The sequence below is a fragment of the Microtus oregoni genome, unplaced genomic scaffold (genome assembly GCF_018167655.1).
Source record: "Microtus oregoni isolate MIOR12 unplaced genomic scaffold, Mior012 000059F_ref0000304, whole genome shotgun sequence".
In the NCBI taxonomy this organism is placed as follows: Eukaryota; Metazoa; Chordata; class Mammalia; order Rodentia; family Cricetidae; genus Microtus; species Microtus oregoni.
Window position 1 is genome coordinate 3,145,087 of NW_024543835.1, and position 27,503 is coordinate 3,172,589.

General features: G+C 34.7%; 1 protein-coding gene across 1 annotated transcript in view; it reads left to right on the top strand.

The window, feature by feature from the left end:
* The window catches only part of LOC121438964 (dystrophin-like), a 689,483-nt gene that overhangs the window by 84,248 nt on the left and 577,732 nt on the right, over window positions 1–27,503 (top strand). The window contains 1 exon segment of the mRNA XM_041639468.1: window positions 18,539–18,693. Coding sequence (XP_041495402.1) covers window positions 18,539–18,693 — 155 coding nt within the window.

The following is a 27,503-nucleotide window of genomic DNA, read 5'->3' on the forward strand; positions in this document are numbered from 1 at the left end:
TACCCACTTTGTTAAAGAATCTAAGCTGCTGTGAAGATAAAATCTTTGCCTATACCCAGAATATATATGTATGTATGTATATATATATATATATGTGTGTGTGTGTGTGTGTGTGTGTGTGTGTGTGTAGGATATATATATATATATATACTCAGTCTCTTATTTTCTATGTCCCCTGGTTAGTTGATTCTGTGGATCATTTTTTTTGTGGTGTCCTCAACCACTCTGGTTCCTACAATCCTTGCTGAGTTCTGCCTGCTCTGCTTAATGTTAGGCTGTGGGTCTCTGCATCTGTTCCCACCAGTTGCTAGGCTCTGGTATAGTCTCCTTGAAGTTAGCATACTATGAATTTCACAGATCATATACAAAAAGTGTTAACAAACAAAATTATCAAGAAGAGGGTTTGAGATAGATGTAGAAAAAGGGAAATGAGAGGTAAGTAGTGCTATATGGGAATAAAGAAGGGTCTAAAGATTGACAAGTAAAATATAATCTTACCATGAGAGAACCTTAAGTGAGTTTCAAGAATGATTAGGGTGCAGTAAGTAGCTCTTAGAAATGTACATAGCTCTATATAAGAGACTAAAAGAAAAAATATGGAATACAACAAAACAATCTATCTAAACAGGTGTTTAAAAACATCTAAAGCAACAAATTATTTTATTATAATTACTATCTCTGTTGATGTTTTAAAAATGGTTTTGAATAGAATTAAGTATTTTATTAAAAATGACTTGAACATTGTCTATAAAACCATAGGTATTTATGTCTGTGTTTGGAAACTTAATGATAGGCATGGCTGTCACAGTAAATGTTAAGATCATAAGGCAGATAATAAAGATGGCCAAATCTTTAAAGTTACCACCCACTTCTTCTTGTGGATAGTATACATGAATACTGAAACAAACCTATTTTGTTTATTTTATTTAGTTTGTTGAAACAAACACTCAACAAAACTAAAGCTGAGTGTTTCTTGTATGTTAAAGGCAATGCTAGTCATTTGACAAGCATCATTTTATTTGGTTCTCGCAGGTTACTTATGAAAGTACTCTTTTTTAATTGTATTCGGAAAACTGAAGGCTGATGAGATTCAGTAGCTTCATTTGATAGGAATAGAGATGTGGGATGGGAATTTATAGCGATTATTCTTATAAATGATCTCGCAGATTTTCTCTTTTACCCTCTATCTATGAGGATAAAACACATGGATAAGTAAAACATTATAAGGCTCTGAAAGAGACAAGAGTAATTATAAACTGAGAAATAAGATTACATTTTAAAAGGGCCAATTGGCTGAAAAAAATTAATGAGTAATTTATTTATTGAAGTAATGAAATAGTATGCTATGGGAACCTTTTTACAATATTCTCTTTGAAAAACTGAAGATAATTTCAAACTAAATTCCTTTTAGATAAAACTACTGTTTATTTTTAATTCTTTGCAAGGCTGGGGAACAAATAATGGAGATATCTGCTTTTCATGACTAGTGAGTAATGTTGGCAGGCTTATCACTTACAATTTCCATTTTAAAAGAATGTCTGCAAATACAGATGAGAACATACTGGATAATCTGACCTGCACCCCCCTCCTTATAAGTTATTGCTACATTTGTGTGCCTAAGATTGCCAGGAGAACCTACTGTCCTTGTAAGGCCCTCTTCAGAGTTGGGGAGGTGTGGTTATAGCTGACATCCTCCCTTGATCCCGCGTACCTGACAATGACCCAATCTACTCTTACTAAACAGCGGTGAATGACTTCAAAGGCTAGCACAACTCTATGATCATTTTGATGCTTTAAACCAATCACCATACTTGAATTCTACTATCTGGATTCCTAGCAATTTAGATATATTATTGATTCGAAATGTTTAATTCTCTCAGACCTCTTCTAGCTATTATCTACACATACTTTATTTTTTCTAATAATATCTATATTTTTTTAATTCTGAATTTTCAGTTTAACGTCGTTGCACGATTTTTATCCCTCTGTAATTTCTAGTCATTATCGTTTTTAATTCTTCATTCGATTTCACTAAATTTCATCTTTATCTGTATCTCTCTGGTTAGATATTTTGAAACTCTCCACCTCTTGCTTAGAAAAATAAATGGGAAGTAATTATAGAAATAATACCACATTCACATAGTAGAAATCATTTATGAGAGGGGGTTTGGGAAAGCCCACCTTAAAAACCCGGCACATGCCTTTAACCTCAGTGCTAGGGATGTGAGTTTGAGGCCAGCCTGGTTTACAGAGCCAGTTTTAGGACAGCATGACTGTCATATAGAGAAACCTTGTCCAGGAAAACAAACAATAAACAAAATCAACAAACAAAAAACATGGAAAACATGTCCGAATAGAAGGAGACAGCAGTAGGAGAACACTGGTTGAGCAAAACAAAAAACAAAACAAAGACTGCAGATGGTCTATTCGATGATTAGTAATTAGCAGGTCTTGAAAAATTATCCATATCTATTTTCACATTATCTCCCTGCTGCATAATGAATTAATTTTCTGAAACAAAGACATGCATTTAGAAAGCAGATTATTTTATTAATCACATCTCTTCATTTGATCTTCTTAAAGTTGGTTAAATAAATGCTCTTTTTTAAAGAGAGACAGATGTTACAGGGGAAAAAGCATACAAGATTTCTGTTACAAAATCCCTGACAATAAGCCATAACGGAATCTTATGACTGATGCTAGCATTTAGAACTTTCAAAAGAAACAAGTATGCATTGGTACCTGAAATGGCCAGCACTGATCATCCTAGGATTTATTTCATTTGCTACAACCTCAGTTGAGCTCACAGTCTGTTCACCAAGCTAACATTGGTCCAAACGTGGCAGTAAGTTCCTTGGAAAAAAAATTATTTCTTCATCACATTGAACTTTCTTTTCTGGTGGCAAGAGAGATTTGGCCAGGCTCATAGTTTTCATTTATTTTTCTCCTTTCGGCCTTTGAAAGAGAAATTCCTTTTTTGTCTGCTCTGTGATTGCTTTTGTGTCAAATTCAGCATAAAAGCCTCTCAAACGTGACGGCATTAGCTGTTTTGTGCTTCGCTGAGCTAAGAGTACATGAATTCAATAGAGAAGTGAAATCTTGTTTGAGCCTAGCTGATTTGGCTATTTAATATTTGAAACTACTTCAAGTGGGAAATCTAATAATTTTAAAATTATTAAAAAACATTTCCAGGGCTGAAAAAACCTATGTTTTAAATGTGTCCTTTACTGGATCATAAATACATTATAATTGTAATTAATTTTCAAAATTAATCCTCTTCTCTAAAGTAGCTACACTGGCTAGTTGAGAATCATAAATTATTTTAGTGGGAAAAAAAGAAATCCAGGGTTTTATTGTATAAAAATAAAAGGTACAATTTTATTATATATGGAAGAGGTAAACTTACATACCAGACAGTGTCCTGTCTAGATATAAATATGTATAATGCTAGAAACTGAATTATGATCCATTTTGTTATATATGTATAAATGTGTATATTAGAGTTGTACAAAGTTATTTCTGCAAATCTAATAATTACAAACATTGTCTGAAATCCTCTTTTAAGAGCCTAAATTTGGTCATACATTTTAAAACTCCCCTTTATTTTCTCCCTAAAGCTGCTACATGAATAAGAAGAATCAATACACTAATAGTATTTTTCTCCTTAAAGTACTTGGAAACTACTAAACGTAAAACATATGGACTATACCTTATATCAATGATGCAGCAAAGGTAGCAAAAGGATAACTTCCCCTGCTACTTAGGTACTCTGTATCTAAGGCAGAGTTACCAAGTCTTGTTTGCATTCTTTTACACTCTGATCACAACCTTATTTTGCCTAGGTTTCTGTTCATATTTTAATTTCTTCCGTACTGGAAAATATACTGTGATGACTAGAAAACCACTCCACACACACACACACACACACACACACACACACACACACACACGAAAATATTCTGACAAACAGTTTTAAATTGTGTTTATGGAAATTATAAAATGAACCAAAACATAAAAATCTCTGAATTGTTATACTTCCACAAAACAGTAATATTAGAGGCTTTTTTATATTTTCCTGTCATTTTCTTCCAGCTCCACATTAGTTTTGAAAATCATTGGCCTTAGAGCCCCTGGTATTTATAAAAACTAGCAATCTTATAGCCATCAAGAGTGACAGGATTGGTATTCCTCAGAAGTTACATTTTTATTCCAAAGTGATGGCACTATTTGACCTATCTTTCAACTCTCTGGGAAAAATAAATTTAAAACGAACCTATGCACAGAATCTTGTCTTTATTTGGGCTGACTTAGAGCTATGTCCCCAGGAAAAGGCAAACATTCTTTTTCATGGTACATATCATTCTGTAGCCGTTATTTAACAAGGCATCTTACACTGTAGTGATGTTCATTGAGAAAGCTTGGAGAAAAACTTGAAATGGGCATCTGGGAATTGAGTTGTCCATATGGAGACTTCAAAAGCTCTGACATATTTGTGGAGAGTGGAGAGGGTCTTTGGTGTGCCTTCATGAATACCTATGTAAAATAAATATAAAAATTACAAACAACCAAATGGAAATACTGGCTTTGAAAAAACAGCCATAAGGAAAAAAACCGCATAAGTGGTCAAGAAAAATATTATGAAACTACATAAAGCAAAAACTGACAAAAATGAAGTGATTATTCTACAAAACATAGCTATTTTTAATGACAAAATGAATATCTGGAAAGATAAATAGAGGCACCTAAAAAATCACTACAATTTGACAAACTCTACGCAATAATAATTCACATAACTCTCCAACATATTAACAGCAGATTAAAATTCTATAATTTAAAATTTTTAAGACTATGAAATAAAATTAAAAATAATTAGCTTCAATGTTTGCAAATATAAAAATAGTGAAGAGAAGAAATATAATTAAAACCTTGAGCAAAATGAAAATAAAAATACAAAATACTTAGGCATCTGAAGAATGAGATGTGTCATTGTGAGGAAAAAAATGAAGAAAACTAGCTAGCCAAGTTTTATATTGTTTGAAGAAGAAAAATCCTAATGTGGATGATGGTAAAAATAATGAGAGGAAAAATAAATTCAATACTTTTTGCTAAAAATAATTTAAATAACAGAGAAAGAATTTTTATATTTTAAATTTTTATTTTTAAAATTTTTGATTTAAATTTTAATTTTGCATATTTTTGAATTAAAAAATTTTAAATTTGAAATTTCAAATTTTCAATTTTCAAATTTTAAATTTCAAATTTTCAAATTTTAATTTCTAAATTTCAAGTTTTTAAATTTCAAATTCCAAATTTTTAAATTTTATTTTTTAAATTTTAAATTCTAAATTTCAAATTACAAATCTTTAATTTTTAAATTTTAAATCTCAAATTTTTGGATTTTTAGATATTTAGATTTTAAAATGAAATCTTTCGATTTCAAATTTTGAAATTTTTAAATTTTATAATGAAATTTAAAATTTAAGATTTTAAATTTTTATATGAATTTTTGCTATGAATTATGAAATTTAAATTAGAAAATATTATGAAAAAATGAAGAAATAACACAATTAATTGTAATATTGTAATACTGCAAGTTAATTGTAAAATATTGTAAATTAATTGTAAAATTATAATTTATAATATTATATATGTGTGTGCAAAACATAATTCTATCATTTGTAAATGAACTTAATAGATTTACAATATGCAAAATAAGCCAAGTACAAAAAGACAACCATCCTATTACGTTACATGGATTTAGTTATGGAATTTATTCACTACAAACTTACACAAGTGGAGATAAGAACGGTGGTTACAAGAAGTTTATTGTATTGTGGTGGATATCATGTCCCAAGTTTTCAGAAATATTAATAATAATTAAATCCTCCATGATTATTATACAATATGTTGATGTGGTTTATAATAAAACCATTGCATGCCTCTAAACGTTTTAAAACCACAGTTCAAATGCTCTAATACAAAAATTAAACACTATATGACATGGCAGATTAAGTTCTTTACTGTAAAGTAGTAACAATACACATACATACACACACATCACATTATATCCATAAGAATGTATAATTGTCATGTTAATTAAAGTAAACATTTAAAATAAAAATAATTAAAGTTTATTTATTTGAAAAAGTAACATATTTGGGGATGAAATGTAAAACTGAATACAAGAACTAAAGTGTTAAGAGTTGGAAGATGGCTCAGGACTTAAAATCACTTCCTTTTTTTAATTGATTTTTTTGAGCTCTACATTTTCCTCTGCTCCCCTTTCTTCCTCTCCTCTCCCCTCAACCCTCCCCCATGGTCCCCTGGCTCCCAATTTACTCAGGAAATCTTATCTTTTTCTACTTCCCATGTAGATTAGATCTTCTTAAGTCTCTCTTAGTGTCCTTATTGTTGTCTAGGCCCTCTGGAATTGTGATTTGTAGGCTGGTTTTCTTTGCTTTATGTTTAAAAAACACCCATAAGTGAGTACATGCGATAATATTTTTTCTGAGTCTGGATTATCTCACTTAATATAATGTTTTCTAGATCCATCCATTTACATGCAATTTTCAAGATGTCATTATTTTTTTCTGTTGTGTAGTACAGACCTAAACAGAGAACTCTCAACAGAGGAATTTAAATGGCTAAAAGACACTTAGGGAAATGCTCAACATCCTTAGCCATCAGAGAAATGCAAATCAAAACAACTCTGAGATGCCCTCGTAAACCTTACATCAAATTTTGAGATCTCATTGTTTTTCTCTGTTGTGTAGTACTCCATTGTGTAAATGTACCACATTTTCCTTATCCATTTTTCGGTCCGAGGGGCATGGATGTTGTTTCCAGGTTCTGGCTATGACAAACAAAGCTGCTATGAACATAGCTGAGTACATGTCCTTGTGGCACGATTGAGCATGCTTTGGATATATAACCAAAAGTGGTATTATTGGGTCTTGAGGAAAGTTGTTTCCTAATTTTCTGAGAAATTGTCACAGTGACATCCAAAGGGGCTGTACCAGCTTGCACTCCCACCATCAATGCAGAAGTATTCCCTTTTCCCCACAACCTTTCCAACATAATTTGTCGTCAGTGTTTTTTATCTTGGCCATTCTTACAGGTGTAAGATGGAATCACGGAGTTATTTTGATTTGCATTTCTCTGATAACTAAGGATGCTGACCATTTCCTTAAGTGTCTTTCAGCCATTTCAGATCCCTCTGTTGAGAGTTCTCTTTTTAGGTCTGTATTCCATTTTTTATTGGATTTTTGTGTTCTTTTGATAACCAATGTCTTGAGTTCTTTGTATATTTTGGAGATCAGACCTCTGTCTGATGTGGGGCTGGTGAAGATTTTTTCCCATTGTGTTGGCTGACATTTGTCTTGTTGGCCATGTCCTTTGCTTTACAGAAGCTTTTCAGATTCAGGAGGTCCCATTTATTAATTGTTTCTCTCAATGTCTGTGCTACAGGGGTTATATTTAGTAAGTGGTCTCCTGTGCCAATGCGTTCAAGTGTATTTCCCACTTTCTCTTCTAAGAAGTTTGGAGTGGTTGGCTACATGTTGAGGTCTTTGATCCATTTTGACTTGAAATTTTTGCTTGGTAATAGATATGAATCTATTTTCATTCTTTTACATGTTGACATCCAGTCCAGCATCATTTGTTAAATATGCTTTTTTCATTTTATGATTTTTGCTTCTTTGTCAAAAATCAGGTGTTTGTAGGTGTGTGGATTGATATTTAGGTCTTCAATTTGGTTCCCTTGGTCTTCCAGTCTGTTTTTATGCCAATACCAGGCTGTTTTCTGTACTGTAGCTTTGGAGTAGAGGTTTTAGTCAGGAATTGTGATGCTTCCAGAAATTATTTTATTGTACAGGAATGTTTTGGCTATCCTTAGTTTTTTTGTTTTTCCATATGAAGTTGAGTACTGTTCTTTTGAGGTCTGTGAAGAATTTTGCTGGGATTTTGCTGGGCATTGCATTGAATCTGTAGATGGCTTTTGGTAAGATTGCCATTTTTACTATGTTAATTCTACCTACCCAAGAGCATGGGAGAGCTTTCCACTTTCTGGTGTCTTCCTCAATTTCTTTCTTCTAAGATTTAAAGTTCTTGTCATAGAAGTCTTCCACTTCTTTGGTTAGAGTTACTCAGAGATATTTTATGCTATTTTTGGCTATTATGAAGGATGGTGTTTTTCTGATTTTTTTCTCAGCCCATTTATCATCTCTGTACAGGAGGGCTAATGATTTTTTCAAGTTAATCTTGTATCCTGCTATATTACTGAAAGTGTTTAGGAGTTATAGAAGTTCCTTGGTAGAATATTTGGGGTTGCTTCTGTAAACTAAACTTTTGCCATCATGAGTACTAGCATTTGAATCCCAGTATCCATGTATCAAGCTGAGTGTCCACTAATTGCCTATCAACCTCATTTAAAAAGATGAGGGACAGGATCACTGGGACTTGCTGACTTCCAACATAGTCAAGAAAAGCAATCCAGATTCTGGGAGAGACCCTATTTCAAATGCATAGATACACTGTGCTAAAATAAGACATCAATCACCGTCTTCTGGTCTGCATATGCATGTATGAAGTTGCATACACAGCACACACATATACACACATACACACTCACACACATGTGCACATAAACACAAAAGCATAAAACTTTAACATATTTCAAGAAAGCAAAGGGGTACAAAATACTGTTGGATAATATCTTTTTAGATGCAGACCAAAAATAAATGTAATAAAAGACACACAAATTATATTTTATCAAAACTAAAACTTTTACACTTCAAACAATGCCAATAACTTAAAAGATAATCTTCAGGAAAGGAAAACATATTTTAAATGGTATCTGTGACGAAGAATTTATTCAAAAAATATTTAAACTCTAATAACTCAGTTACAAAAATACAAATAAATGACCCAGATACAGAAATTATTTTAATAGAAAAATTTTTGGAAATAGACAACCTTAAATAAATCATAATATCGTATCACTATTGATGAGAAAATATAAATGAAAAACAATGAAATAGTACTTTGCACTCATTAGAATAGCTAAAATAAAGAAGTCAGACTATGGGATGTAGAATAATTGGAACCCTTGTATATTTGATGAGAATTTTAAATGATGAATATTTTCAGATGTGATCATACTCACCTATAATCTCAGCAGTTGACACAAAGAGTCGGAAGGATCCCTGAAAGTTCCAGGCCAGTGTGGGCTATATAACAAGTTCCATGTCAGGATCGCTATGGACCTCCACCAGAGTTTCCTCTGACTTCCCCCTGTCAAGGCCCAGTCCAACATCTTTCAGGTCCTCAGCTGGCCTGATTTAGTGGGAGCTCACTGAATCTGGACTGATAACTGGGGAACATAGGACAGAACTAGCCCCCTCCTTGAATGCAGGCAACAGTGGTGTGGTTTGTGCAGTATGTGGAGACATGGCAGTGGTACCAGGCTCTAATTCTAATGAATGGACTGACGTTGTGGAGCCCGTTCTCTTTGGAGAGATACCATGCTCAGTCTAGGCATGGTGAGAAGTCGGCGAGGGGATTGGTCCTGCCTCAACAAGCTGATGGGACAGAATTCATTGACTTCATAGGGGAGACCTCTTTGATAAGCAGATGGGGGATATAGGATGAGAGAAGGGGAGGGAAACTGGGATTGGATGTAGAACAGAAAGAAAAAAGGAAGGAAGGAAGGAAGGAAGGAAGGAAGGAAGGAAACAAGTTTCATGACAGCCAGAGCTATGTAATGAGACCCTGTCTCAAGAAAACATACAAATGAATGAACAAATTGGGAAAATAAATAAACTGTGAAAACAATGGGAAAATATTCAACATTTTACAATAATATAAATATTAGCATTCTATTGCTAAATATATACACAAAAGGAATAAAAATAGACACAAACAATTTGTACAGAGGTCGATGGTAGTATTAACCATCATATCCAGAAAGCATAATCAACCCATCTGTTCATCAGCAAAGGAATGCATAAACAAAATGTGGTACATCCAAAAATTAAGTCTTCCTAAACGATAAAAATTCATTATGATGCTAATACTAGAACATAGATAAATCTCAAAGTCATTAAGCTAATTGATATAACCCAGTCAAAAATATAATTGTCTCTATCGGCATATATATAATACAAGAAATAACTGGGGATAAGAAAATGGAGAGTGGAAAGTTACTATTATTAGTATGAGGTTTTATTTTATAGAGAAGAGACTGTTCCAAAATCGGATTATAGGAACAGTAACACATCAATGTTAATCAATGAAAAAAATGCATACTATTTTAATGGGTGTATTTAATAGGTGGATTATGTAATGGTAAATCTGCTTTTAAAATTATATAGGTATATCAATGAAGACTACAGATTTTTGTCTAGGTTTTAAAAGTGCAGATATGTAATCTCATGACAAGAGAGACTTGTAAATGTGATCTCCCGTAGGACACTCATGGGATTTGAAAAGTTACCTAGAAATTCAGGGATGGTAGCACAAGAAAATGCTACTTTCTGGGGATTTCTGATGTTCTTTTGGGGCTGGTTCTACTGGACACCTTCTACACGCTGTCAACCAGACTTCTCTTAGAAACCTGGGATATCTGGATGACTTGTTAATTACAACACTGCTTAAGCCTTTTAATAAAGTCAGCAAATTAAAGTGAGAGCTCAAATAAAGAGAACGCTTTCCAAAATGTCATAATGAAATTAAGGTAATGAAACACTTGGAGGACTCTCCTCCCTTCCTTTTGTATAAAACTTCTTCCAAAGAAGCTGGAAGAGAAATGGGGCCTGAAAGTAAAGAGGGGAAAAATAAATTGTGTGCCATTAGTTTAATTATAAAAATTCATTACATGAAGCCATGTAAGACAGAAAATAATGGAACTCTAATGGGTTGGCCGATAACACATTTACTAGCCTGCTCTCAGCTTGTAGTCATTGTGGAAAGGACAAAAAGTAGCAGCACTGGTATGGAACCCTCAGAGCTGTTGAAAGATTAATCATTTCCAGTAAGCTGGAAAATGAGGGCCATTTTCTTAAATAGTATCCTGTAAGGAATGTTACCTTGTGAGACAGAATTGTTTGGTAATGTCAAAGGTTTAATAGATGAGTCTTAGAGTTAATGGTGAGAGGCTTTACATTCGAAATAGCTTTCTTGCACATATTTTAACATTTCTATTATAAATCCATAAAGGATTTTTATAGGTCATTTTAATTCACACTGTAAAGAACGGAATTAACTTTACTTTGCCCAATAAAGATTTTCAGAACATTAATTCTTATTTATAGCTAAATTGTTTCATTTTTAAAGAACCAAAACAAATGTTTTTTTCTGCTTCCTATGAACACCTTGCTGTAGTTTGCACAATAATTTTCTGAAAATGTTATAATCATTGAGAAAGCAGTTTTGTGTTCTTCAAAGTTCAAGTACAGCAAATATAATTACTTCCATTAAATTTATTTATATGTAAATATATGTCATCCATCTAGATTGAATCCTGAGCCCTGATACCTGCACTTTGTGATGTCTTTCACCGACTTTACCATCTTAAAAAAGTGTCATAACTTTAAGAACTTTTGTATTGTTAAGTGAACAATTGCAAAATTGCAGGAGGAAAGAAAAGTTAACAAAAGCTGAAAGTGGATACATAGGTGTGCTACTTATGCTTGTGGTATGTATTAGCAGAGGGAAGGTTAGAATTTTGTTCTTTGTGTAGCTTAAACATTTTACACAGGGACACATCAAAGGTAACATTTTCACTGCAAAAAATTAACTCAGACAGTTATATGTAGGTTGAAGGCCAGTTTGAATGTAGAAAAAGTGAGTTAACTAACTGTTGTTGCAAAATGTGAGCAAAAGATGATGAGGACATAAATTAAGGAAAGAGAAATGAAGGTGGAAATTTAAAGAATAAGGGGACTTCATGAGGTATCTACGTTGGAGGTAGATGTAACCCATTTCTCCATTTCTAGTTGAGAATCAGTTTAAAATCAGAAGGAATAGACAATTGAATCAGATACAAAGTTTATAAATAATAATATTTAATAGACAGGCAAAAACACCTTGCATTCTATAAGAGAATAGAGAGAGCCAAGGAAAGAAAAACCTTCCAAGGAAGTGAGAGTAGTCGATAGTACCTGCTAGTGAAAATCAATTAAAAGACAAGTTTCGGACTTCCCAGAGGTACAGACCATTGGTAACAAAACCAGTTAACTACTTCCTTCCAAAAGTTGCAGTAACAAACAACCTTGAAATGCAAGTATCCGACAAAAATAAGTATGCTTGCCTGTTTATTAGGTTACAACTTGAGAGGGGCTTCAGATGGATTGTAGTAGCTGTACTACCACGTGCCATTTCAATATCCTCTTGCTCAGATCATTAAGCTAGCTGATGGCAAATCAATCTTATGGTGGTGGGGTCGTATATGCACTGAAAACACACTTTAAGCCTCTGGTCCCGTTAACTTCTTGTTCAAATTAGACGAAGCAACATGGTCAAGATCAACGTTATGGTAAGATGCTAAACTTAGCCATCTGTGGGAGAAACTTCAGAGTTTGCAGGCAGAGATAAATAAAGTCAGTGAGATGATTTAGCAGATAAAAGTGCTTATCACCAGGCCTGATGAACTAAACTCAATCCACAGGACCTGTCAAGGTGGAAGGGGCCTCTGACCTCAGCATGCATACCGTGATGTGCCTGGCTTACACAGCACACAGACAGACAGACAAATAGATAAATCAACTTTCAAGGATGCATTTAGGACAGTAATCAATTTTGTTGCAGTTATGTCTGACAGAACAGTTTTCTTAGAACGGTGAAGGCAGAATTGCATGACAAAAGTGGAAGCAATGCAGTAATTTCTGAATGGTATAACTGCAAAATGAAAGACAACAATCCCAGTCACAATCTGTTGTTTAAAGAAGAAATAGTCGCTATTGATTGAAGGCTTCAGAGAAGGACCCCACAAAGCAGGAAGTAGTTGAAAGACAAAGAGAAAGGGAGCACATGGAGGAAGAGCCCCTATGTGAACCCAGATGCTGAAATAAGCATTCAGGAACAAAATAGTTGTTGTCCCCTGAGACTGAACAGGTGGAAAGTCTTATATTCTATGAATCTGATGATTGGTCTATTAAATGACCTCTGTGGAAGCATAGGTAGGGTCATTTGCTGTGACATTCCGTTCTGTTGATATTGTCAGGATGGAGTCTGGATACCACAGCAAATATTTCAAACAGAAGTGTAATTCTAAGAAGTGGGTCTATAGCTACTGAAGAAGCTGAAAAACACAACAGGAGATAGGTAACTCCAGATTTAACAACTTAAAGAAGATGATAACACTTTCAAACCTGAAAACTCAGAACTACAAATGCCCAAAACCCATAACCATCAGATACTAACTCCAGCAGTGGTGTGGCTACACAGTGCATGTGAGAAATTCTTAGGCTGAAGCAACCCCACCTCTCTGCTACTCTCTTTTATGCCAGTGTTTACTATTGGCCTGATCCAACAAGACAACAGCGCACAGAAGGAACTGGGGAAAACAGATTTCTTACCAGGGTTACTCCATGTAAATTACTGTGTGGAGCAAGAACAGAAGATAGATCTAAGAGATAATGAGTTCTTGATCGTTGGCTAATAGAACCAAAATTTTCCATGAATCCCTTGGTTCAAGACACACACAGAGAGAGAGAGAGAGAGAGAGAGAGAGAGAGAGAGAGAGAGAGAGAGAGACATGCACACAATATCCGGATAGAATGACAAATATTCAACAACCAAAAACTTTTTATGTATTTTATTATATAGAACATTTTTTAAATTCAAATTTATTTTGATTGTGTTTCCCCCTCCCTCAAGTCCTTCCAGATCCTCTCCCATTCCCTACACATCCAACTTAAAGTTGTTTCTCAATAAACAAAAAGAAAATATAACACCAAAACCCATAAAGCAACACTCTAAAATAAACTGTCGAGTCCATTGTATGTTGGTCAACTGCTCCTGGTTCACATACTCTGTATATTCAAGAAAATTTATTTTTTTCCTCTCACAAACAGGCTTAAATGACAGTTCCGTGGGTAACCTTTTGTCTAGCAGCTAGGTTTTCATTCATGTATGCATGTATTTAATCATTTCTAAATATGACAAAATAATATCTAATAAGATAGAACAAAACTATCACATCAAAGTTGGATAAGATAAACCAATAGAAGAAAAAGGGCCAAGGAAAAGGCGCAAGAATCAGAGATCCACTCGTTCACACACTCAGTAATTCCATAAAAGCATTAAACTGGAAGTCATAATGTAAATGCAAAGGACCTGGGGAAGACCATGAATGCTCTGTGCATTCTGCTTCAGTCTCTGGGAGTTCATATGAGCTCTGCTCATGGTGATTGAGAGGGCCTTGTTTTCTTGGTGTCCTTCATTCCTTTTGGCTCTTACTGTCTTTCTGCCTCTTCTTTAGTGCCTCTTCTTAGTTTCCCTAAGCTCTGAAAGGAAGGAATTGATGAAGACACCCCAGTTAAGACTGGGTGATTGAAGGATTCTCACTCTGCATAGTGTATGGCTGTGGGTCTCTGTATTTGTTCTTATCGGCTACAGGATGATGGCTGAGCAAGACTCTGATCTATGAGTATAGCAGAACCCCTTTAGGGAGTCGTTTTATCACTCCTTTTTGTTTTGTTTTGTTTTTCAGAGGAGTTTGGGGGTTTTATTTTTCTTTTTGTTTTGATTTGTTTTTTAGACAGGTATTATTTGGTTTTACCCTAAGTCTCTTGGCTATCTACTCTCAGGTTCTTGGTCAACTAAGGAATGTATGGATTGGGTATGGATTCCATCTCATCGAGTGGGCCTTAAGTCAAACCATTTGTTGCTTGGCCACTCTCACCAGTTTTACGTTACCATTGCCTTAACATATCTTAGAGGTAGTACACCATTGTGGATAAAGGCTTTGAGGATATCTTGGTGCTGGTGCTTACATTTCTCCTTACACAGTGTGCCAGGTTTGGTTTTTTTTTATACCAAAGACACTGGAACATAGTGGTGAAGGTTCTATGTAGGCAACAATTCAACACATCCGTATTCAATGAGTTTTGTGGGTATTATCTTCAGCAACAGAGCCTTGCTATCAGTTTATGAAGAGCAACTTATAGTCTTAGCAACAGCCTATCTTGTTTGGAAATTCCCATGGGAACTCTTTGACCAACGATGCAATTAGATGTAACAAAATTCTGGTACTGGAAGCTTTATTTGGTGGCAATAGATGGCAGTTGGGATTCTGTCTCTCCCAATTATTTGACAGTTTCATTGAGGTCACCTTCATAAATGTATATATTTTAGGGAGTTTTGACTGATTTAGGTTTCCATACTACTCTTCAAATGTCACTTAATTTTAGCTGTCTCTCTATGTATCCCCTGTCACAACTCTCCCTTCCTTCTCCCTCCCTACTTGACCCCCTCGTTTCTGTCCCAACTTCCATTCATATCTGTATATTTTATTTCCCTTTCCTAAAGAGATGGACCTGTTCCCACTAGTCCCTTACTCTATACATACCCTTTAAGAGCCTATGGATTTTTAATTTGATTATTATTGACTTATGAGCTGTGTACATAGTATTAAGATCCTGTTTTCTAATTTTCTGAACAATTTGATTTTGATTTTGCACACTTCTCACAACATGCTTGATGCACAGGCAGTTAGTAGCTCCATCCTCTTTGTGAGAAAATAAAACAGAGACATACAAAGTTGTTCCGTTCCTTAAGATAAAACTGTAAGACAATAAGCAGACAAGGCAAACCTTGGAAAGGGGCTTTTTGTTGCTCCTCACAGCTTATCATGAGACCCTTTGAGACATTCATTTAGAGTTTCCAAAAGCAAGTTGACTTTGCACAAGTATTCATTTCACTGGTAGGTAAGTATCCCCAATCACCTGATATAAGAAAAGTTTTGTAATAACATTGCAATTTTATTTCTATAGCTATCTATTCTCTTTTATCTTCTAAGGTAAAGAGGAACATATCCAGCTGTTGTATCCCTACAATGCCTATAAAATAGGAAGCCATTTCTTTTGCATTCAGCAGGGACTCTCACTGTGACTGTACATGAGATTTTAACAGCAGTCATGGTAATCACAGCACTAGTAATTATAGTGATAGGTAGTATTTATTTAAGTCTTTGACTATGGCAGAGAGCTTTGTTTCACATGATTTTTTTCTTGTAATTTTTCTTCCAGGCATTTTCCCACATACTCTTCTCTCGGTGTAGATAAAATATTCACATTTAACAAAGGAGAAAGCTGACTCATGGATAGCTTTTCCTTTTGTCATATAATTATTAAGCAATTAATTCAGCAGGGCTACCCAGCAGGTACATTCTATAACCCACACTTCAACTTGACTTCATATGTTTATGTATATATATATATATATATATATATATATATATATATTACATATATAAAGTCAAAGAAGACAAACATTAAAATAAAAATTAATACTCAAGATTCGTGAAGACTTTCAATATGTTTAAACATAAGAAATGAAAAGAAAATTTTGTATTTGAGGAATTTTTTAGAAAGAGAAGCACTCGTGGGATTAATTCACATCCACATAGCTTGTACTTATGATGGGAATCTGCAAAGTAGAAACAGGAACTATTTCTTGTTTATCAGTTTAGCAGTTCTTGGTAAAAGAAGTGTTGAAGAAAGACTGACATGTCACAAGGATAGATTTCAGTTGTTTTGTGATACCAACAACCATGTTCTGTGCCAAAAGAGAGTCCCTCTCTTCCTCTCTCTGTCATTACCTCACTCTATTTCCTCCCTTCTGCTTTCACAGCACTTTAGTATTTTAATAATAGCTTGAAAAGCTGAATCTATTTGCTCTATACAGTAAGTGCTACAATTTAGCTGATTCCAAAATAGAATATTCTAATTAAGTGAGAAATGGTGGATTACATAAAAATTCTAACTTTGTGAGGGATAGAAGTCCAAACAAATGCATCGAATTATACCAAAATACCAAGATTTTCCTTTGTGCATATAAACATCATGCTAATACAAAGCAAAAAATATTAAATAAAAATGTCTCACAAATCCAAAAAAAAAGTCTCTTACTTTCAGAAACTTCTATGATCATTTTTCTTCTGTTCATATTGAGTTTTTAAAAATGCATTCTGTTTTGCTGCAAGAAAAGCATGGTTGTCTCTGTTGTTTGTTTAGGTACTAGGAATTGGACCTGAGCCTTGAACAAGAACTCTACCACTGAGTTATAGCCTCAGACCAATCATGTTCTCTTTACCATGATTATTATACACATTATTGGTTATTTTCTAATATCATCTTGAGTAAATATTAAAATTAGTCTTTTGATGAAATTTTTAATGTTATAATACACATACATTTTGAATATTTTGTTGGGGTAAAAAAATAATAAGTGCTATTATGGGGTCATTTGGTGTTTATTGCCAAATTGTTATAATATTATGTTTCCAAAAATAGAATGTAAGGATTTCACTAGTCTTCCCCTATATGAAATTTGGTTAACTATTGTCAAATTATACCTTCTTGATTTAATGCATTTCTGTTACTTGTAAGTTAAGTTTCTTTTATAAATGACTTTATTCTGACACTTCATTTCATTGCCTGTTTATATTTCTCTATTCTTGCACCTATACCTTCCCCCCTCCACACTGTATTAAGCATAAATTTCTTAACACTTTAATTCTACCTTAATGTGTAGATCTCGCCAATATGTGGAAGTGGTAGCCTGATATGCTTCCATATGTACATGACCTTGGGTGACTTCTTTCCAATGAAGAAATGGCTGATTGGATTGCACTCAACTGTCAAAAACAAACAAAGAAAAACACTTCAGGTTTTTTTTTTTTGGTTTAGAAAGAGTTTTATATCTTGCCTTGTATTCGAATATTAAGGTAGAGGATCTTTAAAATATTTTAATCCTTCAGAAACTGTGTGGTAACAGTCCTCTTTTTGTTCATCATTTTCAGTATGCAGAGTTTGTTAAATGCCAGTAGATGGCACTAATTACATAAACAATTCAACAAGTTAATGAAGGGAGGAAATGCATGTTTTGTGGCAGATAGCGGTAGATGTGTGACAAATGATTTGGCTCTGGATCTTCTTTGAGACTATTCTGCAGATGATACCAGAAACGTCCACATGATTTTGCTCTATGTCACATTCTAAGCAATTACAAATGAGTCTTTTATAATTTATTCTTTCCTATGATTAAAAAACTAAGCTTGTTTTATTACCAACTTATTGGTACTAAATTGAATTACCTGAACGGAGTGAATGCTTAAGATCCTGCATTTGAAATCTCATCATGGAAAGCATGTTAATTTACATCATGATAGCTGATTGACTCACGTGACAGGTGGCTTGAGGAGACATGCTGTGACCTGTAGAATCAATAACTATTTATGAAATATTTAGAGTTATCCACCTAGGAATATCGCTGGATGAAAAGTGACATTAATTTTTTTTTCTATGCACACCTATAGCAGTTGGCCAAAGACCTCCGCCAATGGCAGGTCAAGGTGGACGTGGCGAATGATTTGGCACTGAAACTTCTTCGGGACTATTCTGCAGATGATACCAGAAAAGTACACATGATAACAGAGAATATCAATGCTTCCTGGGGAAATATTCATAAAAGGTAAGAACTACTTTGTATCTCAAACAATTTGTCAACTGTAATAAAGGAGCAGTTACCCCGCCTGGACAGGACTGCTCTGTTAAACTACAGTTGGGGATAATACGAGATGACAAACGCTAATTCAGCTCAAAAGCTTGGCTTTCCTGTCCTGTTTTAATGAGGAGAAGATTGGCATTTGGTGAAGTGAAATTATTTGCCCCCAATAACAAAGACAATGGTGGAGCTAAGCAATTAATCAAAAAGCAAACCAGAGAAGAGCAATGGAAGTGGCTGGGGTCAAGCGCCCTCTGGAGGTCATATGTTAAGTGAGCTGCTTCCTCCACTTTGGTCCCAGCTTTGAATGTTTCAACCTCCTTCCTATAATACCAACCAATTTTGAACGGAGTGGTTGATCCATTGATGGAATAAGCAACTCTCAATGACTTGATTCGCCAGCTACCAACGAAGACTTGATATGCAAAGTATAACAAAATTTAACTGCTCTTAGAGGCACTACCTCTTCACATTAGGTCCCATCTTCTTATAAACTATTTTAACCCTGTTGGGCTTTTTTACATTGATGCATACTCTATTAATAAAACATGAATCTCATAATTAATTATTTTTATTTGTCTCACAAATGAGTCTAAAGACAATGAGGGCTAAAACTGTCCCCTTTCTTTGACACAACCGCTCATGCTAAAGCAGATTATATAATAAGGAGTTGGTAAATAATGATTCTTTTTGCACAAAGTTTTACCTTGAGTGTGCTACTATAGATTAATTATTGTTGGGCTCTTCTTTTTAATTGTGCATGCAAACAGAGGCAAAAAAAAAATTGTACCTGTATAATGAGGAGCAGGATAACAGAGAAAAGTAAATCCCATGAATTACCAGAAAAGTCAGTTAGGCAATTCTAATTTGGAGAAAAATCTTAGCATGGAGGGGAAAAATAAAATAGATTTTAAACTACGAGAAAAAAAAAGTCTTAGGAGTAATGAGCTATTTATATGCAAACCTGAACTAGGGATGGAAAGTGAAAATTCCTAGGGAGTTTGATTAAGCTCGTGACCATAGAAATAAAGCACTGAATTCCAGAAAGAAGATTCAATCTAAAGTTGAAAAGTTACACTGGAACCCTATCCAAAGGACCCCAGTGAAGAAAGAACACGTTTTAAAAAGGGACCAATACTAGGGGAAAACTTCGGCCTAGTTCCTCTTTCCTCTCAGGACAGGGTCTAGGGTCAGTCTTCTGCAAGTGCCGATGTGTTAACTGTTTTGTTAACAAGGACATAGTAGGTTTGGAAAGAAGTATCCAAATAAAACTAACTGATACTAAAATGTTAACCATTAGATCCCCACAGGAAACACTGAGGCTTGTCAAACAGGGAAGATCTCAAACAGACGTTTCTTTGGGTAAGGGAGTTAAGATCAAGTAGTAATGTGGTGAATTTATGGGATATAAACTATGAATGGATGAGGAGGAAAGCTTCTTGCTCATTAAAAAATAGAGATTTGGGAGTTGGTCTAGTCTATTTACACTGTGATTTTTCATGGGCCCTTCTTTTCATAATTTCATGATCCATAATGTTGTAGTTGTCTCAGGTCTTTCTTCACGTTAGAAAAGTCTTTGGATTCTTTGGGAAAATGGCTTTTGATTCTGGTTTGTAGGCTTCATTCCTTAAAAACTCCATACTTACGTTGGGCGGTAGTGGTGCATGCCTTTAATCCCAGCCCTCGGGAGGCAGAAGCAGGAGGATCTCTGTGAGTTTGAGGCCAGCATGGTCTACAAGAGCGAGTTCCAAGATAGGCTCCAAAGCTACAGAGAAACCCTGTCTTTAAACTCCCTCTCCAAAAACAACAACTAGAAAATAAAAAAAACACACAAAAAAACAATAAACAAAATTCTACCTACTTAGGTCAGGCAGTAGTGGCACATGCCTTTAATCCAGCACTCAGGAGGCAGAGTCAGGTGGATTTCTGTGAGTTCGAGGCCAGCTTGGTCTACAAAACAAGTTTCAGGACTGCATGTTACACAGAGAAACCCTGTCTCAAAAACAAAATTAAAACACTGCCTACTTAGGGAGGAACAAATTACTTACCCAATGAGTAAATAACAAATTCAATGTCTTCATCTCTGTTTATATTCTCAGCCCATGCACAATCTACAGTTCACCAAGCTACTTTTGATGAATGTCTCAAGTATCTTCCCTGCTTTTATCTCCAGCTACTTATACCCCTTGTGATGTGTATCGATCTGTGTGTTTTCAGTCATATGATGATGACGTCCAATCAATATTTTCAACTGAAGACACTCTTCAATTGCTGACCAGTATGTCCTACTGTTTACTTTCTGTTTTAATTTCCCACAGGAACTTAAAATTGAATAGATCCAAAACTGAACTCGTCTTTCCTCTACACCAAGCTTTTTCTCCAAATGGAACTATTTCCCCCTATGATTCCTAACCAACGAGCACTGCACCTCATTCAGCTGTTTGTTTTAGGAATCTAGGAGACACACTCGATCCCTCCCACTACAAATATCATTGTTAAGCTTTAGGAAAACTATTTGCTATCTATATATCTTTCAAAGCCAGTCTCCTTTCTCGGTCTCTTCTCCTCTACCACGATGTCTTGTTTAAATTGTGAAAATGACCATACTTGATTCACTTCTAGTCCTCCTCCTTTCTAACCCCTTCTCTATGTAGACTCTGGGGTGTTTGTTATTCACTCATTGAATTCCTGTAGTTCACTTGCCTCCCTATTTTAATGACATTTCTAATTTATTCATTGCTTTTTTTTCCATTCTGAAAATGCAATACAAATTCTTGTGCATGCTAGACATATACTCTTCCCATAAGCTACATACCCAGCCCATATTTGTTGATTTTAAAGCACAGTCTATGCTGTGTTGTAAGATTTGGCCTTGTCTCAAAATTCTAGCCTAATTGATTGCTCTACTTGGCTCCTTCTCCACCTGGCCTCACACAACTGATGGTGACCTATTTTCACTTCCTTTTAGCTATGCTTTCTCTGTTACCTGCTGACTGGTACACTTTCTTCAGTCTTTGGGTGTTTATGTTCTGCTCATTATCAAGGTCTTAGTTTCAATGCTAATTGCTTCAGGAAGTCTTCTATGTCAATCATAAAACCCCACGCTATTTTAGTGTTTATCTCATGACACTATGTTTCAGTGTTTGCGGGGTTTTGCTTTCTGAGAATGTTGACTCCTTATTGAAAGCACATCAGCAGCTGTCCACCATCACATCACCAAGCACTTAGCTCAGCACACAATGACTACGCCTGAAACCTGTTCTGATTACATAGGTAAATGAAAAAAGCACTGGTGAGCCCACAAGGTTCTAAATGAGAATGCCAAGTCCAAGGTCACACAGATGGCCCTCATTAAATTTAGTGGCTCTCCAAACAAAACAAAAATAAATGAAGATGGAAAGGGGAACGGCAGGGAAGAGAGATGGTTGACAGAGGTAGATAAGAGGTGTCAGGACGTCAGAGTAACCAGAACACATCATATAAAGTGTGAAAATATAAACAAATTAAATAAAAAAAATTCAACTGTTCCCTTATGACAGTAACTCAACAATGAAATAAACCACATCTATTGAATTTGCTTTTCGGTTCCAAACTGTAATACATTTATCAGAAGTTTATCAGAGGTCAATTGATGTCTTATAGTGAGGGTGTCAGAAGTAGGCAAGTACTGAAATGGATTCAGTGGTTCAGCACTATCAGCTTCCTAGCATCTCCTCAGAAATGCATACTCCGGCAGGAAGAATAGGAATGAGAGGACATAGTGCTTAAGAAAGCAATAATTCTTCAAAAACTTAATGGCTAACACTGTGCTATGGAATCATGCCCTATGGCTGAGAAGGTGGAGTTTGACCCGTCAATAGAGAATATCTGCCACATTGAGGATGGAAACATTAAGTTTCTTGAAGAATTACCATGTAAGTGGTGGACTGGTAGGGGGTTAAAGTGACAAGGGGCCAATTGAGCATGATGATTTCTCTGATCTTTATGACAGATTCTGTGATTCTCCGTTGACTCCTAATCCTTCATATAGAAACCTACACTGTTAATTCACTAAAGTGGGATTTTTCCAGCTTCTTTATGTTGGCATTTAATGCTATGAACTTTCCTCTTAACACAGGCTTCACCGTGTCCCATAAATTTGGGTATGTTGTGTGGTCATTTTCATTGAATTTTAGGAAGTCTTTAATTTCTCCCTTTATTTCTTCCTTGACTTATTGATAACTCCGGTGAGCACTGTTTAATTTCCATCTGTTTGTGGGCTTTCTGGATTTAGTGTTGCTGTTGAATTCTAGTTTTAAGCCATGGTGATCTGATAAGATATACGGGGTTATTCCAATTTTTTGTGTCTTTTGAGGTTTGCTTTGTTACCTAGTATGTGGTCAATTTGTGAGAAGGTTCCATGAGGTATTAAGCAGAAGGAATACTCTTTTATGTTTGGATGGAATGTTCTATAGATGTCTGTTAAGTCTACTTGAGTCATAATGTCTGCTATTTCCCTTATTTCTCTCTTCAATTCTTTTGTCTGACTGACCTGTCCAGTGGTAAGAGTGGAGTGTTGAAGTCTCCCACTATAAGTGTGTGGGGTTTAATGTATGATTTAAGCTTCAGAAGTGTTTCTTTTATATATTAGGGTGCCCTTGTATTTGGGGTATAAATATTCAGTATTGAGATTTCCTCTTGATGGATTTTTCCTGTGACTAATATGAAATGTCCTTCTTTTTCTCTTTTGATTGATTTTCATTTGAAGTCTATTTTGTTAGATATTAGGACAGCTACAGCAGCTTGTTTCTTAGGTCCATTTGATTGGAATTTTTTTTCCCAACCCTTTACTCTGTCTTTGAGGTTGAAGTGTGTTTCTTGTATGCAGCAAATTCTGTTATCGTGCCCAATCTGTTAACCCAAAGGAGATCAAGGGGATACAAATCAGAAAAGAAGTCAAACTCTCACTATTTGCTGATGATATGATAGTTTACATAAGTGACCTGGATCAAAAATGGATAAGAAAAATGTGTTACATTTACACAATGGAGTACTTCACAGCAGGGAAAAATGATGATATCTTGAAATTTGCAGGAAAAATGGATGGAACTAGAAAACATCATATTGAGCGAGGTACCCCAAACACAGAAAGACAATTATTACATGTACTCACTCATAAGTGGTTTTTAGACATAAAGCAAAGTAAATCAGCCTACAATCCCAGAGAACCTAGACAACAATGAGGACATTAAGAGACATACATGGATCTAATCTACATGGGAAGTAGAAAATGACAAGATCTCCTGAGTAAATTGGAAGCATGGGAACCATTGGGGAGGGTTGAAAGGTAGGGAAGAGGAGGGGATAGGAGCAGAAAAATGTATAGCTCAATAAAATCAATAAAAAAGAAACCTACACTGTATATTTGCTGTGTATCCTTTGTACACACTAAACTCTAGAACCTTTTTAAAAAATGATTTCCATTATTTTGTAATGTTATAGACCTTATCAAAAGTAAATAAAAACAAAAATACTCTTCATTTTGATCTTTTGCATTTTGGTCTTGTTGTCTAATAGCTTACCCAGTTGAACACAGAAATGAAGTAAATTATCATCTTCTTTGTCTGGATTGCTCCATAAGATAGCTACCAGGCATAGATGTCTATTCACATTTAATTGTTACTAAAAATAACATGAGATTCAGTTGGTTCTACTGGCCATCTTTTAAATGGTTAAAAGTCCTTCTTTGTAATGGCTTCTCAACTAAGGAGTATAAAGAGCAATACTTTGTATCACTACGGAAAGTTCTATTTATAGTCCTACCACAAAACAGCTTTGCTTATATTACCTAAGCAGTTTCAGGTGCTTTCCTAATAATTCTGTACTTTCTTTCTTACAAAAGAACAACTGCCACATTTGATCAGTAAATGTTTACTTTACAATACGTTTTGTAACAACTGCCTCTCCTCGACTCTATTTCTTATTTCATGCATTTTACCCATTTTCTACTGTTAGAGTTTTAAAGCCTAAAAAGTGTTACGGTGGAAGGATGGCACTTCAGCTTTTGTTTATCATGTAACCTTATGTTAAATAAGCAAGAATGACAATATTGATATTTGGATTGTGGAGAAAAATGCTACATATTTGAAGAACTTGCTATGGAAAGCATTGTGATATTGTGATTGCATAATTTCTCACAATTCAGGTTAGAAACTACTAAGAAACCCTGATATTGCATGCACTGAAACTGCCAATCACACAGATAAATGCTATGCAATATTGTTATGCATTTGGAAGCTGATTTAAAGCAATAAATCTTCAATTCAGTTTTAAATTGTTGACTGATAAGAAAGGGTATATGTGACTTGGAAGAGCTTTATTTTAATAATATACCTTGACAGCTGTGAGTTTCAAGAAAGGAACAAACACAAGAGTAAACTTGTGTTTACTGTAGAACCGCAAGTTAGTACAGGGATTTTCTATGCTCGTATTACATATAGAATTCTTTATAACATAAGTCAGAAACATGAGTCCCTATAACTTTAATTATTTCTCTCCAACCTCTAAAGATAGATATGAATTTTTAAATAATATAACATTAGATGTGATATTTACAACTAATTGTGAAAGGCCTGAGTACTGCCATCTGGCTGATGACTTTATGAGATTTCATTTTCTTAATACTATTCCAGGAATCCTCCTTAAAGCATAAATCAGCATTAAGCCTAAATGGATATATATGTATATATCCATATATATGTGTGTGTGTGTGTACACACATATATATGTTATCAACATACAGATTAGTTTTTTGATAAATGTTTTATAGTATTGTTATGTAGGCTGAGTTGAGTTCTTGGTACTTGGTAATAGCTGTGAAAATTCCTAACCTTGAAAGGCTTATTTTCTTGGAAGGAGATAATAGGAAATAGATATTAATAAGTTGTTTTTGTTTTATTTTGTGTGTGTGTACATGTGTGTGTATGAGTGATATGAAAACATAAATAGGAAAAGGAGTTAAGATTATATGTATGTGTGTGCATCAGAAAATTATCATTACCATTGAAATGTCGTGGTCAATACCAGGGTGGTAATAATTATTTCAAAACACCTATAAAATAGGAAAATAGAAAAATCAGATTAAATAAGGAATTTCACTACTCTGCTCGAAACTGTTCAATAACACTCTTCTCAATCAAAATAAAAGTTGAAATACTTAGCCAAAAAGGTCGTGATTGTCTCCTGCATGCATGTAGTGATAAGGCAAGCAGGCCTACTTTTTGTCCCACCTGGCTCCGGCATGGTTAGCTTTATACCCAAAATATCAACACACAAATTGTATTCTTTTAAACAGTGCCTGGCCCATTAGTTCTAGCCTCTTATTGGCCAATTCTCATATCTTGATTAACCCATTTCTAATAATCTGTGTAGCACCACAAAGTGGTAGCTTACCGGGAAAGATCTTAACCTGTGTCCGTCTTAGAGAGGAGAGGCATGGCGTCTCTTCACTTCCCTTCTTCCCAGCATTCTGTTCTGTTTACTCTGCCTACCTAATTTTCTGTCCTATCAAAGGGCCAAGGCAGTTTCTTTATTAACCAATGAAAGTAACACATAGACAGATGACCCTCCTGCATCATGTTCACTTGATCCTTTCCTATTGCACTGATCTCCTTTGGCTGACAAATACTACTCATGCTTCAACCCCATAGGATTTCCTGCTAATATGACTCTTCTCGACTGCTTTACTTAAAATTAAAACATGATTCACATCCTCAGAACCATTAAATCTCGCTACAATATCATCCTTTCCATAACACATATGACCATCATAATTAATTTTTTAAATTTTGTTTTCTTTTTATCGCCATATTGCAAATTTACGTATTTATGAGGCACAGTGTGATTTTGGATTTGTATTTACATTGGATAATGATCAACTTAGGTCAATTAACATATCTTTAACCTTTAAACTTTTATTGCTTCTTTGTGATAAGTATATCCACCCATGTCATTTCATTATGATAGAGTAAAAATGAATACTGAAACCGTTTGGAGACTGTTTTTTAAGGGAGAGTGGTAAACGTGAGTGTGGAAAAAGCAGCTAGATTACATTTTAGTTTTAGTACAGAAACAGCAAGTGTTAACAGTGGATTATATTTGGGTAGAAGGTAGAGTCAATAAATATTCCACACATTTTAGCCTCTCCAAATAGAAGATGAAGGTCTCCTTACTGTGTCGGTAAGGAAGTACCCAATAACAACATGAATTAAGAAGATGTAGACACGTTTTGTTGAAATACCTATGATCCATCCTGTCAGGCAGTACTGTCCACTAAATAAGAGACTATACAAAAGCTTGAGGTTAGAGGAATCTGAAGAATGGCTCATAACTGTTCCTTAGAATGCAAATTGAGACTTCTAGCCATAACAGTATAGATTCTTTTATTTTTACTTTATACTACCATAAATGTTGGGTGTTATTTTGGAGGTGTTGTTGTAGTCATCCCTATTGTGTTTTATTATTGTTATTATTCTGGTGATTGATCTCAGAGACTTGCATGTTCTATACAATCTAGCAACTCTCTTAATTCTATTTCATCTTTACCTGCATATTGTTAATTTCTTTTTATTGTTTTCAACTAACATTAAGAAACCTCAGTATTTATATTCATCATACCTTTCTCCTAATGTCTAGAATTATATTTTATTCATGTACCATCATTTCTACCCACATATCCTATAGACTTCTGAATGTTTAATAAAAAATAGATTCTGTACAGATAAAACACATTTTCCCCT